General features: G+C 33.9%; 1 protein-coding gene across 10 annotated transcripts in view; it reads left to right on the top strand.

Annotated features, from left to right (window-relative positions):
- The window catches only part of DMD (dystrophin), a 2,654,855-nt gene that overhangs the window by 1,142,169 nt on the left and 1,495,418 nt on the right, over positions 1-17,268 (top strand). For all 10 annotated transcript variants that reach the window (XM_074391460.1, XM_074391461.1, XM_074391462.1 and 7 more), the window contains 2 exons: positions 14,380-14,481; positions 14,592-14,699. In XM_074391460.1, the coding sequence (XP_074247561.1) occupies positions 14,380-14,481; positions 14,592-14,699 (210 nt within the window). The remainder of the gene's footprint in view (positions 1-14,379; positions 14,482-14,591; positions 14,700-17,268) is intronic.

Below are 17,268 nucleotides of genomic sequence, written 5' to 3'. Positions count from 1 at the left end.
CTGTCTTACACATTCTTGCATGCCATTGTCAGATATAAGTAATCGGTAATTATTGTAAGATAACTGAATGAACCTATCAGCAAACGGTTGGATATAATTCCAAGAAAGAGTTTTTATCTTAAAAAGGAGAGCTTTTTGTTGTAAGGTGATTAAAAGGAGAAACTCTAGAAATAGACAATTCCTGCTCTGTTCCTTATCTACAGTATACCTTTGGGCAAGTCACTTAACCATTCTTGGCTTTTGTTTCTCCATCTTTAATATGAAGATTGTATTAGAACCTACATTATAGGATATCTGTAAAGGATAAAAGGGTAGGTGAGAGGCTAAAGCATTTAAAAATGACTGAACTGTAGTAAGCAATAATAATATTAGTTACTGTTATCACCATCACCCCAGAGTATTCTTACAATGGGATAAGGGTTGTGGAGAAGTGGCAGGCTGTTCTTCATTAATAATATTTAGCACGAGCCTGAATCTCATGTTCAAGTATGTTTTAAAAGAGATTACATACTGAGTGGAAAGTTAGACTTGATAACCTCCAAAGTTCCTTCCAATATCAAATTGTATAAAGATGGAATGCAAGAAAATAAAATGCTGTCCAGTCTTATCTACAAGAAGCATCATACTCCCTCATTCTGTAGAGAACTTCATATTTAAAAGCATGATTCTCAAAATGGCTTTCACAAGAAAAAAGAATCTGAAAGTAATGGGAAAATATAAAGAAGTCAAACAATACATCCTTCTAGTTATTTTGACCAAAAATGATAATTTTAAAAGGTGACAAAGTAAATCTGGATAAGTAGACAATAAGAGGACCAGACATTTAATGGTAACTTCTTTTTGGACTTTGTTATCATTATTGTTAGTGCCATTAAGAGTTTTAACTTGTGAAACGTGAGAATCACACAGGTTACAAAGCAAATGTGTTATATTTCAGTTACAAAGATAAGGTTAAAACAATGAACAAAGAAAGTCAGTTGGAAAGTAAATGGTATACTGTGAAAGATAGTTGTTCAGAAAGACAATAAAGTCTGATTTTCTCTCATAGCCTAAATGTCAGTTATGTAACTAAAAGCGTTTATAGTACATATCTTTGGGATAGTATGAGAAAGAAGCATTGATAGAATATTAGACCCTATCAAATTAAGAAATAGAAGTTATTTATGATGAGAAATATGGTTGAAATATCTTGATATTTCACTCTAGTTCCTAATTTTATATTTGGTGAGTTAAACATATTTTTAAAAATAAAAGATAACTTTAAATGTGATGGAAATAATCCACAAAGCTAAGCATGAACAATTGTTGCTCATGAAGCAATAATTATAATTATTAACTTGCTTATTATTTTTCAGGGGTTTTACGTGTTTTCTATGTAATGTTGCCCTTATATCACAAATGAGAAAGCCAATGCATAATGAAGTTAAGTCCAAGTTCATGTAGCTTGCAGGTGGCAGGGCTGACACTGGTATTCAGATTTGTGTGACACCTCAACCTGGGATTTCTCCTAATCTCTCAAATTTATAGTAGACATTATTATGTGACCTTGAGAAAATTATGTGATTTTTTTCAATTTTGGTTTACCCATCAGCCAAAAGGGAATACAGAAACCTATCTAACAAAGTAATGTATTTGTACCTGTAGATTTAACTCATTTATTCAAATACTATCTATATAAAATGCAATATACTCATATATTCACATATATGAATATATATATATATTGCATTAGTATGTATTTTTCTCTTCTAGAACAACACTGTTCTAGAATAGAATGGTTTATATATATAGATACATAGAAAGTTTATATATATAGTTTATATAAGCACTTGTCATACTCAATTGCATTAGTATATAAAAAATGTTTCTTTCCTAGAAAAACACTCTTCAATAAGGAAGTTGCTATACACATTTGGCTATTTTGAGCGCTTGAATTGTGACTAGTATGCTTGCAAAACTGGATTTTTAATGTTATTTACTTACATATAAAATGGTACATAGTCCTGTTATTAGAAAACTTTTGAGTATGTTTTGAACACCTTTAATATGTGCATTGTTTTTTCAATTGCAAATTGTATCACATAGAAAAAATTAAATAATGAAATTTGAACATCCAAAATCAACATGCTATAAGTGTAGAGTGAACACTGGATTTCAGTTTATGATAATACATGATCTGTTGTGACTGATTTAGCCAAGAGGGTATTAGTAGATTTGAAAGAACACAATCTCTTGATTATTCAACCTGTTGTCTATTCTGTCTTTATGATTTACGAGTTGAATAATAAATTGTCTCATGGAAAATTATCAAATGAATCTCAAAGATAATAATGATAACAATGCCCAACAAACAAAATTACAAGAGAAATATAAGCAAGTATGCTGGAACAATAATATTCTTTATGAATGCCAGTGTTAATACATTTAAATTTTTTAAAGTTTATTGATACATAATATTTGTACATACTTACGGAGTACACGTGGTATTTTGTTCCATCCATGGAACATACAGTGATCAAGTCAGGGTATTTAGGGTATCTATCACTGCAAGTATTTATCATTTCTATGTATTGGGAACATTTCAAATCCTGTCTACTAGCTATTATGAAATATATACTGTTGTTATTTATAGTCATCCTACTCTGCTTATTCCTCTATCTAAGTGTATGTCTGAACCCATTAAACAACCTCTCTTCATTCCATCTATACACCCTTCCAAGTCTCTGGTATCTGTCATTCTAAACTATAGCTCTATGAGATCAAATTTTTTAGCTCCCGCATATGAGTGGGAACATGTGGTATTTGCCTTTCTGTGCCTGGCTTATTTTATTTATCATAATGACCTCCAGTTCCATTTATGTTGTTGCAAATGGCTTTATTTCATTCCTTTTTATGGCCAAATAGCATTCCATTATGTATATATAACCTGTTATCTATTTATCTGTTGATGGTCTCTGAAAAAAAAATTATGGCATTCTTTAAATTGAAGTATCAAGCAAAGCACACAAATTATAATTGCAGCTTAAAGACTTATTACAGAAGTATCATACCATGATTCCACATTCAGAAAAAGATAGTATGTTACCAGCAGCCAGGAACCCTCCATCAAGCCTTATGGTATCATAAACTCTTCCAACCTCCTCAGAGGTAATATATATCCTAAGTTATAATGCTGCAGATTAGTCTTGCTATATTTTTAACTTGATATGAATGAAACATTTATATATGTAGTTCTTTAACTGTTTTTTTTCACTGGATACTATATTTGTGAAAATCACTATGCTGTAGATAGCATTACTTCATTGATTTTCATTGCTCGATAGGATTACTTTGTATGAACATACCACATTTTACATAATCTACTGTTCAGAAGATTTGGGTTGTTTCCACTTTTGAAACATTACAAATAAATCATCTATGAACATAAATTTTACATACATTTTTGTGTATATGTGTAAGCTTTTGTATTAAGTATATACCTAAGATTAGAATTTCTTAACCATTGGGTATATAAATATTTAACTTTCAAAATATTAACAAAGGGTTTTCCAAAGTTGAATAAATTCAAATTCTCACCAGTAGTAAATGAAAGTACAAACTGCTTCATATCTTCTTGAATACTTGGTTATTAAACTTTTTAATTTGAGCCTTTCTGGTGGCTGTATGATGTCATCTCTCATTTTTCATTTATATATATGGATGACTAATGAAGTTGAATACTATTTCAATTGTTATTGGGCATTTAAATGAACTCCTGTGAAATGCCTGATTTCTATTGGAGTTTTCATATATCTTTTAGTGATTTACTTTAGTTTATATATATTCTGGTTAGTAATTGTTGTTTATATTACATTTTTTCTTTTAAGTGGGTGCCTTGTCTAGTCACTCCTTAATGATATGTTTTCATAAACAGAAGTTTAACTTATTCCACTTCAATGTTTTTCTGTTATGTTTAGTGTACTTTTGTCCTCAGTTTAAAAATCAAACTCTCTAAAATTCTGAAGCCATTGTCCTGGGTTGCTATATAGGAACTTTTTGTTTTACCTTTCATATTGCAATCTACCTATTATTACAGGTGTGAGAAAGGGATGAATGTCCATTTTTCCCATATAGATTCAGCTGAAACAACCAGTTGACACTGCAGAATGCTGAGGAAAGGATGGTCTTATTGCAAAGATTTTCACATTATAAATAAAATGCCTATACCTTCAAGGATCAGTTAATAGACTCCAGTCAATTTTATTCCTCCACTTGCCTATCGTCATGCTGATACCATATTGTTTTAATTACTATAGCATTATGATAAATTTTAATATCTGGTAATTATTTTTGAGATGGAGCTTTGCTGTTGTTGCCCAGGTCATAGTGCAGTGGTAAGATCTTGGCTCACTGCAGCATCCACCTCCCTGGTTCAAGTGATTCTCTTGCCTCAGTGTCTGGAATAGCTGGGATTACTGGTGCCCTCCAACACACCTGGCTATTTTGTTTATATTTTGAGTAGAGACAGGGTTTCACTATGTTGGTCAGGCTGATCTCGAACTCCTGACCTCAGGTGATCCACAGGTCGTGGCCTCCCAAAGTATTGGGATTACAACTGTGAGCCACCACACCCGGCCTGTATCTGGTAATACTGTAAAAGAAAAACTGCACCAGAAGTTAAACAAGCAAGAAAGACTTTATTCAAGACTACTGGAATATGGATCAAGACTATTGCCCTAGGGAAGAGAGATGGAAATCAGTTCCACTGAAAAAAAGGCAGGAGAGATTTTAAGCACTGGGGAGAGCTGGTAGAAGACTACTGAAAAGTATTAAGTGTTAGGATGGTGATCAGCCATCTGTGAGTGTTAACTGGAACTTAATGAAGTTAGTCTCCTACCCTCCCACAGAGACTGGAAGATAATGTGCTATCATTAACAATTATGTTTCAAAGAGATGGCTTCTAGGTCCTTGAGAAAGATAATCCTGAGTTGTAAAAGGTTTACATCTCAAAGAGGCAGAGACTATGTTAATAGTTGCAAGCTTTCCTAAATTAAGTGCTCCAAGAAAAGAGAAGTCAGGAGCCTACAGTCAAATAAAAACTTGTCTAGAGTTTAGTTACCTTAAGTTTGTTTTGGTCATTTGGTCAATAAAAGCCATCTTATTTTCTTCCTTTTTAAAGATTATCTTGACTATTTTTGGCCATTTGGACCTCCATGTGAATTTTAAGAACAGCTTGTGAACCCCTCCACCCCCACCCCCACACAAAAAAAAATCTGCGATGGTTTTAATTGGATTTGATTTATTTTGTAGATCAATTTATAAAGAATTAACATTTTTATTATATAAAGTCTTTCAATCCATGAATATGGAATAGCCTTCCATTTAGTTAGACCTTTATTTTCACTCAATAATGTTTTCTAGTTTTCAATGTAAATGCTCTTAAACTTTTTCTGATATTTATTTCTAGGTTTTTGGTATTTTTGCTGTTGTTATCAATATCTTTTTGAAATTACATTTTCTATTTGTGCTGATATAAAGAAATACAATTGATTTTTTTTTTCTTGGCCTTTTATCCCGAGATCATGCTAAATTTACTTAATAATTTGAATACATTATCTATAGTATTATTCAGATGTACATATTAAAGTTGTTTTCGAGTAATGCGTTTTCTTTCTCCCTTTCCAATTATTTTTCATGTTATTAATTTTCCCTGCTGTATTGTACTGCATATTCTAGTACCATGGGAATATTGAGGATATTTATTTCTCATTTTAACTCTTAGAGGCAAGGCCTTTAACAAATCATCATTACGTATGATTTTTCCTGTAGGTTTGTTGTACGTACCTTCTGTTCTTAATACTCTAAGAGGTTTTATTACTACTAGATGCTGAATTTTATCACATATTTTTCCAGAATCATTTTAGATGGTCATAATTGTTTTCTTCTTTATTCTACTTTATGTCAAATCACATTGCTTAGTTTTCTAATGTTAAAAAAGCCTTTCTTCCTGAAATAAACTAAACCTAGGTAAGACGTATAATCTTCCTGTGTATTGCTAGATTTTCTTTGATTCATAGTTTTTCCATTATATCCATGAAAGTGATTGGCCTGTTATTTTCCTTTCTTGTAATATGCTTGCTAGGTTTAAGTACCTGATTTTCCAGGCTTTGGAACTTGATTCATAACTGGAATGTACAAATTGAAAAGTTTTAAATTAAATATTTTATACATTTAATACACATAAAATATCCATTTTTCATTTGAATTTCAAAATTTTATTTTTCCAGATTTTCCATTTTGGGGTCAGTTTGAGTAACTTGTATCTTTCTAGGAATTGGTCTATTGCATCTAAAATAGTAGATGTATTCATATAAAGTTCTATTTGGTCCCTATGGTATTTAATAGCATTTTATTATCAGTGTTTGAAATTGAGAAAAATGTGACATAAAAGAATTTTAACCTCTCTGGAGAAAGCAAACGATCTGATGATCCTTAGTCTGTTTTTCTACATAGTAACCACAGCAGGGGTCTAGTTGTCCTGTACTCTTTAGCATAGGCTCTTTATTTAGCCACAGTCCCCATTACTACCCATTCTCTTACACCTAGATTATTGTATGTATTTTATTAGGTATGTATGTTAGAATTTGTGATTTCTTGTGGATGAAAAGTTCTGATGTCAAGAGTTGACAGGAGGCATAGCGGGATACCTATTTCTATGCACTTATTTTCAAGTAAGATACCTATTGAGGCTGGGCACAGTGGCTCACACCTGCAATTCCAGCACTTCGGGAGGCCAAGGCAGGCAAATCACTTGAGGTCAGGAGCTTGAGATGAGCCTGGCCAACATGAAGAAACCCTGGCTCTATTGAAAATATAAAAATTAGCCAGGCATGGTGGCGTGCACCTGTAATCCCAGCTACTTGGGAGGCTGAGGCAGGAGAATTGCTTGAACTTGGGAGGTGGAGGTAGCAGTGAGCCAAGATCGTGCCACTGCACTCTAGCCCGGGAGAAAGAGAAAGATTCTGTCAAAAAAAAAAAAGAAAAGATACTTATTGGAACATGGCCCTGGTGTTTAAAAATATAAAGGTGAAAATTTGTCAACTCCTTTACAAAACACAAGCTTTATCAATGATAGAAAAAATGCAAAAAAAAATTATAATTTAGTGTCCCTTTAAAATGTTTCACTGTGTTCTGTGTTAAAATTCTGTCATACTCCAGATTTATCACATCTGGAATCAAGGCTGATGTTTTTGATCGACTGAGCTCTAAATCCTTGCCATCACAAGCATCTCAATAACTCATCACAGTTTTCAGAGCACTTTCACATTTATTGATCTATCTGACCCTAGCAGTTACCTGGCTAGGAGGGTAGGTACTATTATCTCCATTTCGCTAGTGGGAAAAACTAAAGCCCAGCAAGATGGAGTTTGTTCACAGATGTTACAAAGTTGGGCAACAGTAGAAGTGAAGTGAGAATGCAGGAAGTTCATACTTTATGTAAAGGTTAGCAGATTCAAAGATCCAAAAAGATGATTCTAAGACAAAAATTGGGGGAAAAGCCTCCTGTGGATAACTACGGTGGTAGTATTCAGCTTTGGGACATTTGTGCAAGACATTAACCTCAAAGGTAGGGAGCCCATCTCAAGGAGCTCAGAGTCTGTGAGGCATAAAATAGTAAGAGGAAACCTCAAGCTACCAAGGAATGCCTGGGAATGTGATGAATGCGGGAAAGAATACTGTTATGCTGGAATGTTCCTTAGGACTCCTGCTCTTTATTTTCTGGATCCCAGTTGAATAGACTGGTGGGAGCTGGAGAATACAGAGTTTATTAAGCTGCCAAAAACATTAAATAACATCCTGCAAATAATAACAGCAGTGACAACAACAAAAATGCTTTTCCAGATTTATTCATTAGCACTTTGTATACCCATACAAGTAAATAATATATGAAGCTGACTGAAATAGCATAGAGAAGAACATTCTGCTTCGAGTTAAAATCTCACTACACTTTCGGCACAATCACAAAGGCAGAATTTAATCAACAAATCAGACAGTCTTATTTACCTTTTAAAAATAAATCCTGGCAAAGTCCGGATGTTCTTAAACTGGAAGTGCAAGTATTTTTTGATGGTTTGTGATTAAACAAATACAGAGTTATAATGTCAAATGTTTTAGATGAAATTATAATATTAAGCTTTAAATCCTTGTCAAGCAGATTAGATAAAATGTTAAACCTAGTCAAACTTCTGGTAAAACAAAATATGAAAAGACTCCAAAGGGATTCAGCATCCATGTATCTCCCTATAGGTTATGTGGCACAAATTCACAAGTTGGAAGGCATATCTTTTATAATGAATGCTCTGCTGAGTGAATATCATTATGAATGATCATGAACTTGTAGTGAAATAGATCTGAAGTCAAATCCCAGACACTCAGTAATGTGCCTTCTGTGACTTTAGACAATTTCTTCACCAATCTGTCAGTTTCCTCATCTGTAACCTGCCCCTTTGGAAGTGACTTTCCAAATTCTTTGAATTCAGACAGGAGATATTACAGGATCATTTATATGGAAGAATTATACTTTCAAAAAATCTTCAGTGAGTGTTTCCTCTCATCAAAATTTGTTTATCTGCCCTGTAACATAAGTTAGACAGTGAAGATATAAGGTACACCATTTTATATTATGTTTGTTCCGTTAAGTTTGTAGAAACATGTAAAGCTGAGAATCAAGCCGTACCCTTGGCTAAATGCTATTCAGTAAGACTCTGCCACATGTCTAGCCTCATAAAGGATTGTATTTCATTTTTTTCAGTGTTATTTGATGTGATTTCCATTTCACTATCAATAAGACTAAATTGCGTTTACTTCTTAACTGCATGGTTGTTGATAAAGTAAGAAAGAAAAATCAAGATATAGGTGATTTTCAGAAGGCTCATTACACATCAAATTCATTTAGTGGAGGAGTATATTATGGGGTCTTAACCTGCAATAAAATAAGATGGTTTGTTTTCTGCCTCCCTCTTTCATAAACCCCAGTTGCTGATGCATTGTGTGGTCCATGGTACAAAATTGTTTCTACTTTAGTGGATATATGCCTGGGAACACTCTGTCTCTTAATGCCAATACTTATGGGCACAGTTTAGGTTTCATATTCTATCCCTGGCTTCCATAAATTCAAGGGTCATTGTGTTTAAGATTTACCTCTCAGGCTTGTCAAATTTTCTTCATTTACCTTTATCCAAATGTTCTTTTAATAGCCATTTTTCACTTTTGCATTGAAATACCAACTCAACCAAACAAAGAAATTCAGATGAGAAATGTCCTTGGCATGTATAACAATATGAGATGTGAATTAAATGAGGGGAAAAAATCCTTCCCTTTGTGGATCTGAGCATGGATGATAATGGAGTTGTAATTTCGTCTATGAAAATATGTTAGACAAAGTGAGCTGACCTTTAGCTTCACTTATTGCTGAGACAAAATGAGAGCACAAATAAAAAATAACTTCTCTTATCATTTTGTGAGACTTTATAATTCATTGGTTGAGAGCACAAATAAAAAATAACTTCTCTTATCATTTTGTGAGACTTTATAATTCATTGGTTTTACATTTATGTGTATAGTGTTTAGCTCTATAAATATATATATTATTTCCCAAAGCTCAAGGAATTCCTAGACATAAATAGAAACTCGGAGAAGCACTGAGTTGAAGTTACATATTTTTATTTCTCTAGAGAAGAGGTTTCTAATTCTAATACAGTGGTTCTTTAAGAAATATATTAGCTTCCTGTTAGTCCCATTTGATCCAATTTCTTACACTTGTTTAACAATTTGTTTACACTTATTCAGGAAAGATAGGAACCAGCATCTTTGAGTGATTCTAGAGCTGAGGGGTAGTCTTCCAATTGCTTTGCTTCATTCTTTGTAATTCAAATTAAGGCCAGTATCGCTAAGCAATAAATAGAAAAATCCATAAATTCAAGCATTTTGTGTATATCTATTTATACTTGTGCATATGGCATTGCAAAAATCTATAGGTAGATGTGTACAGCATACGAGCAAGTAATTTCTCATTCACTTACCTACTTACACCGAGATCAGTAAAAAGCACCATGCCTGCATTGCCACAGAAGTGACTTAGATTCAATTCATTGAGTATTTTCTGAGAGTAAGATAGGTTTAAGCAATGGAATATGTTACTAAAGGATATGTATGCTCTCTTGTGTTGGAAACCTTTAAAGAATATACTTGAAGACTAAACATCTATTTGTAAAGATTTAGTGGGTGCCTTTCTAGAGTGAATATAGTAAAATATATGACCGTTGGCAGTTCTTGGATTTGATAAAAGAACCATGATCAAGCAAAATGTAAATAACCACCAACTCTTATATAACTCGTTTCAAATTGCAAGTACTTGCCAATACATATTCTTCTTTAATATTTGCAATTCTTTAAGGGGTTGGTATTAGTATTTCCTTTTTTGTTTGCTTGTTTGTTTGAGATGGAGTCTTGCTCTGTCGCCAGGCTGCAGTGCAGTGGCTTGGCTTATTGCAACCTCCAAATCCCTGGTTCAAGCAATTCTCCTGCCTCTGCCTCCCAAGTAGCTGGGATTACAGGCATGTGCCTCCATGCCTAGCTAAGCTTTGTATTTTTGGCAGAGACAGGGTTTCACCATATTGGCCAGGATGGTCTTAATCTCCTGACCCCAAGTGATCTGCCCGCCTTTGCATCTCAAAGTGCTGGGATTACAGGCGTGAGCCACCATGCCTGACCTACATTATTATTTTCTCTGACAGACAGTTAGCCACATATTTCTTGCAAAAGAATCCATCTATCTTAAATGTCTTTCGTATTATTCCTTTTGAGGGGCATCATTAAAAAAGTACATGGACTGGTGGCTTAAACAATAAAACTTTATTTTGTCACCATTCTGGAGGCCAGAAGTTCAAGACCTAGGTACTGGCAAGGGTTGGTTTCTTGGTCTCTCCTCTGTGTTGCACAGATCCCTGGCGTTTTGCTGTGTCCAAATCTTGTCTTCTCATAAGGATACCTGTCAGATTGGATTAGAGATAACCCTAATAGACTCATTTTAACTTAATGGCCTATTTATAGGCACTATCTCCAAATATGGGCACATTCTCATGTAGTAGGTGGGGCATAGGGCTTCAACATGAATTTTAGAGGACACAATTCAGCCTGTAACATCTTCTGTTTATATTTGGCATATGCAGATATTCAATACATATTTGTTATATAATAAATGCATGACCAATGAATGAATACCTTGATGGCTATCGTTAACTGTAAGTTAAATATTAGCTGAATCATAACCTTGCTTCAATAAATTATCAAAATTATCTACAATCATTATTTGGATACAAAGGATACTTTCAGTGATATTTTTTAAATAGTTGTCTTAAATAGGTTGCCTATGTGCTTAAAAGAGTAGTAAATTACAGCAATCCCTGCATTTCTCCCTTATCCATGGTTTTGTTCTCCTTGGTTTCAATTACTGACAGTCAACCATTGTCAGAAAATATTAAATGAAAAACTCCAGGAATAATTCATACATTCTAAATCGCATGCTGTTTTGAGTAGCATGATGAAATCGTGTGCCATCCCACTTCTGTCCCAACCAGGACTGAGTCACCCCTATGCCCAGCATCTTCATGCTGTCAGCGCTAGCCACCCATTACTCAGTACCTGTCTTGGTTCTCAGATCAACTGTCATGATATCACAATGCTTGTGTTCAAGTCACCCTTATTATACTCAGTCATGGCCCCAAAGTGCAAGAGTAGTTATATCGGCAGTTCAAATATGCCCAAGAAAAACTGTAAAGGGTTTTCTTTATGTGAGAAGATAACAGTTTCCAACTTAATAAGGCAAGAAAAAAACCATATGCTGGGGTTTATCAAAATTTTTGGTAAAAACGAATTTTCTATCCATGAAATTGTGAAGAAAGAAAAATACATTTATAAAGAGTATATATAGAGTTTTTTACTATCTGCAGTTTTAGGCATCCGCCTGAGGATTTTGGAACATGTCTGCTGTGGATAAAGGGGAACTACTATATTCATTTTTTTGTGATTCATTCATACAGTGAACAAAACTGCAATAGTAAATGCATTGCATTACTACATCTCAGAATTTCAATAAATTTGAAAATCGTATGCAACCTGGAATAAAGGATCTTTATTTGGATTTGTTTTATACAATATCCCAGTAAAATTAATAAATTATACATTTCCAGCTATTGGGGTTAGAAGCTTAAAATGCTGCTTCAGTGGACACTATCTGTATGTCTTACAGCACTAGAAAGTAGATGCTATATTCACTTAGAAGTCTCTATTTTGTTTTTGAATGTGATGCTATAGCTTGAGTTTGTTCTTTCTTCCCTTGACTGTCTTCTTCACTGGGGTTGATATGCTACAATAAATTTCCCACATTTTGACTTTTTAGATCTGCATCATCACATGAGGCAGATGGTATATAGTTAAGAGATAAGATTTTCTCCATTCAAAGCTTTTTTTCTCCCACAACTAATCTATTAACCATTTTGTTAAATGCCATTTTGCCCGACATGTACTGACAGGGTCACTAGAAAGTTCACTAAATAAAACTTCAAGTATGTTTTAGAAAAACCTGCATATACTCGATCATAATAGTTACATGGTTAAAGTTACTGAATTCATTGATTTAAGCTGACACAATTCCTGTGGGCATCTTGCATCATCATTTGAGTGCTATGGCTTTTATTGTAAACTAACAAAACTCAAAATAAGTTGAGTAAGAGAATGAAACTACAAAATAGGAAAAAATCTAGTTATATTATGCTAAAAGCAATAACATTGATATTTATGAAGAAAAACGGAAAACTCGTTCATGATTGAACTACGTATAAGTACATGATGATTTTAATACTGTAGAAAAATGTTTACAGGCTTCTGTATACCCATGTGTGTATTTTTTTTAGGTGGATCATAGATCAAACAATTTAAGAAACATGACTCTTTAAGTCACTTAGAAATAGGTGGATTAGGGTAAGGCCTGGTGGCTCACACCTGTAATCCCAGCAATTTGGGAGGCCAGGTCGGGTGGATCACCTGAGATCAGGAGTTGGAGACTAGCCTGGCCAACATGGCGAAACCCCATCTCTACTAAAAATACAAAATTAGCCGGGCATGGTGGTACATGCCTGTAGCCCCAGCTACCAGGGAGCCTGAGACAGGAGAATTGCTTGAACCCAGGAGGCAGAGGTTTCAGTGAGCTGAGATAGCACCATTGCATTACAGCCTGGGCAACGAGTGAAACTCCATCTCAAACAAAGAAAAGAAATAGGTGGATTATTTTCATGACGCTCATTTCACTTGTGTTCATTAAATCATGTGTTAATATCTTCTAGATGGGTTAATACATATATGTAGTGTCAAGTAACAGAAATTATGAGACTTATAGACACTGAATGGATTTTTCAAAAATATGACTTACATTTTTTCTAGCTCTAATTCTATATAAAATAAGGCATGTCTGCAGTTTATGATATTTCTAGCTTTAAACTTCCTGTATATGAGATAATAACTTTCTTGTATATGTGAAAAAGTCAAAAAACTTGAAATTTTAGGCTATAAGTTACATATTAATGAAGTTGAAGTAAATACCGTATTTTTTAAACACCTTCTTTTCATAGAAAGCATCACAGTACGTATTTCCCATCCAAAAATCATTGATAGTTGGTTTATGTTACATGTGAAAATAGTCTGTGTTCTTAGACATTAGTGACATGTTAATGATATAGTAGTTTTTACTCAGAGTTTATAACAGTTTTCTCATTAAAGTAGTTTAGACACAGAAAATTTTAATACTTTTGTAATAATAAATGAGAAAAATTAACAATCTACCTATGAATGGAGTCTAATTTAGAATTGTCTTCTGCAATCCAGATGGTAGGCAATTCTCATTATGCAAGACTGCCTCCATTAAGATTCTTTTGAGGCATTCTGTTTAGTAATTAGACTTTTATTCTTTAAGGTATATTTTCAAACCTAAGGAAGATACACATTTTACATGTTCTCATTTCAAAATCCTCTCTACTTCTGTATGTGCATCTTTGCTATCTTACATTTGCTGTAGAGACATTTTATATATATAGTGGTATGATAACCACTTCATATTGCTCATAAGTATCTTTGCTTTTCTAGGAAAGGTACAAAACTTGGTGAGATAAAGACAAATGAAAGGCATACCACTTGTTTAAATGTAAGCAGATCAGGAAGAGTGTCCTTGCCAACTTCTCATGTACATAGGAGACTCAGATACCAGGCAAATGATTCATTTCATTTTTAATAAAAATGTAGTTAACAATTGTTTGCTGATACTGCGGCTGATTGTCTCTTTCCCAGGTACTGGGAGATCGATGGGCAAACATCTGTAGGTGGACAGAAGACCGCTGGGTTCTTTTACAAGACGTTCTTCTCAAATGGCAGCGTCTTACTGAAGAACAGGTGAGTCATGTGTGAGAAACTAGCTGTAAAAGACACGGGGGATATTAAATTGGAAAAATAAAGATTTATGTTTAATTATTTATTCCTTGGAATTCTTTAATGTCTTCCAGTGCCTTTTTAGTGCATGGCTTTCAGAAAAAGAAGATGCAGTGAACAAGATTCACACAACTGGCTTTAAGGATCAAAATGAAATGTTATCAAGTCTTCAAAAACTGGCCGTATGTACTTTCTAGCTTTTAGTATTCTTATAAAAACCCAATAGTGTATATTATCACTATTATTTAATCTCTTCTATGCTATTGACTATTAAATGTTTATTGTTTTTGCTTGGATCATAGATTATTCAAATATGTCATACTGCTGCTTTTCTGAATTAAAGTAAGGAAATCACTAGGTAGATTTTCAACTTGTTTTTTTCAAACAAAGTTATACTGTTGAAGAAACATAGCATACCAGAATAAGACATCAATTACAATTAATAAAGTAATACTAAGAAATGTTTGTGAACCTTTAATACAGTTCGAAGCAGCATAGTTCTAAAATAATAGGCTAAAGTTGATTCTCAAGAGTAATACATGAGAGACACAAGTGACAATTATCCTCACATTCACAGAGTTGAACCTTAGTTTATTAGCCAACTTTTGTGTTATCATAAAGGAATACCTGAGACTGGGTAACTTATAAAATAAAGAGATTTAACTGGCTCATGATTCTGCAGACTGTACAAGAGGCATGACGCCAGCATCTGCTGCCGGTAAGGGCCTCAGGAAGCTTACAATTACGGCAAAAGGAGAAGGGGAGCCAGTGCATATCACATGGCAAGAGTGGAAACAAAAGAGATAAGGGGAATGTCTCAGACTCTTTTAAACAGCCAAATCTCATGTGAATTAACTGAATGAGAGCTCACTCATCACCAAAGGGATTGTGCTAAGTCATTCATGAGACATACACCCTCATGATCTAGTCACCTCCCACCAGGCCCTAACTCCTCCACAGTGAGAATCACATTTCAATGTGAGATTTGGAGAATACAAAGATCCAGACATCACCTAGTTATTCAAACAAAAACCATTAAAGCCAATCATATGGCATTGACTGTAAGTGTCCCATGTGTTTTGAGAAGTGAGATTCCTTTGGCAATAAATGGACTTTAGGAAAGGCTTTATTGAAACATTTGGTTTCAGCAGGAATTTCCATGATTAAAAACAAATAACCTGAAAGCTTCTCTCACTCTGTGAATTTTATCATTTCTACTAAAAGAGGGCAGTCTGATATTATGAGCTTATTTTTTCAAGTGAAATATTCTATATTATGATTTCTTAAAATTTTTGAAAGATTCAATTAAATGTTCACTTGATATGAACTATTGTAAAACAAAATGATTGTAAATAGTGTTGTATAAATTCCCCTAGTGAATCAATTTATATCTGTATCAATATTATATATTGTACTTCATAAGAATTGAATCATTTCTAAACTTAAGTAAATTTTTCCACTTACTTAAAATATGTACCATTTTAGCAGATATTTGTTTCATACATTTTTGGCTCCATAAATGCTAAGCCTCATTGGTCTTTTAATTTAAAATAGATTCACTTATGTATTACTTGTTATTACAAGCTAGGTTGTTATTGATAAGAAATCATTGCTCAAAGAATATAGAGTTTCTTAAGTGATGTAACTGTCAAAAACAGAGTCCAGAAAAGTAATCTGTATATGTTTCAAAACACAAGTACAAAAATATCTGATATATTTGTAGTTTGGCATGCTGCTGGTTGGGAGTGATTGAAAGTTTGCCAAAAAAAAAAAAAAAGAAAGAAAAAGAAAATCACATTTGCATTTCGGTAATACATTTTGGTAGGACGATGTTTGATGGTATGAGGACTAATCAGAATACCTGAACTAAGAAGCACTGGGTATTAAGAAAGGGAGAGAGACATTAGAATGTTAAGTTGTGATGCCCAAAACTTTTGATAACAGGCAGAATTTTGAAATGGTTCCCAGATGTTTCATTTCGGTGACTGGGTTCCTAGGAGGGTTAGTAGCCCTAATGAGAGAATAGAAGAGGAGTAGCTGGAATGACAAGAATGATAATTATTTCAGATTTGGATATATTCAGTGTAGAGTGTCTTCCAGGCAACCATGCTTTCCATTAGCTGGTTTACACAATTAGAATCTCAGAAAAGGGTTCATGACTAGTTAGTGATTCAGAAGCAATCAAAATGCTTCTGAGGGATTGTGCAGAGTGACACATTAAGTAAAAGGAATAGATTCCAGGGGGAATATCTACAATCAAGGAGTAGACAGAGGACAGGATGTTTACAAAAAGATTGAGCAGGTATCATTCAAGAGTACGAGGGGGAAGTGGTATCACAAAAGTGAAGAGAAGGAATATTTCAAAAAGGTAGGATGTGGTACACACTGTCACATGCCACAGAGAGGAGAGAATAAATTTATGATGAATTTTACCATATGTAGAGGAATGGAGGTAAGGATTACATCTCCTTAAAGCAGAATATTCCTTACAAACATTTTTCTTCTCAGGCAAAATATGAATCCTTTCATTAAGTAAGTGACCGACCACTGATTATCAAAGTGCAGTCGTTCCCTCTGATTAAGAGCCAAGATATATTGCTAGTTAAATACAGAACCATGTGCTTCAGACGCTCAGTCATAATGGAGATAGTCAATCATTTTCTGTGAGTTGAAAAAGTCACAAGTCTGCCCAGATTCAAGGAAAATGAATTAGATTTTGTTTCCTCATGGAGAAGCACCAAGGTCAAGTTA

The sequence above is a fragment of the Saimiri boliviensis genome, chromosome X (assembly GCF_048565385.1).
Source record: "Saimiri boliviensis isolate mSaiBol1 chromosome X, mSaiBol1.pri, whole genome shotgun sequence".
In the NCBI taxonomy this organism is placed as follows: domain Eukaryota; kingdom Metazoa; phylum Chordata; class Mammalia; order Primates; family Cebidae; genus Saimiri; species Saimiri boliviensis.
This window is presented reverse-complemented; position numbering and strand designations above follow the sequence as displayed.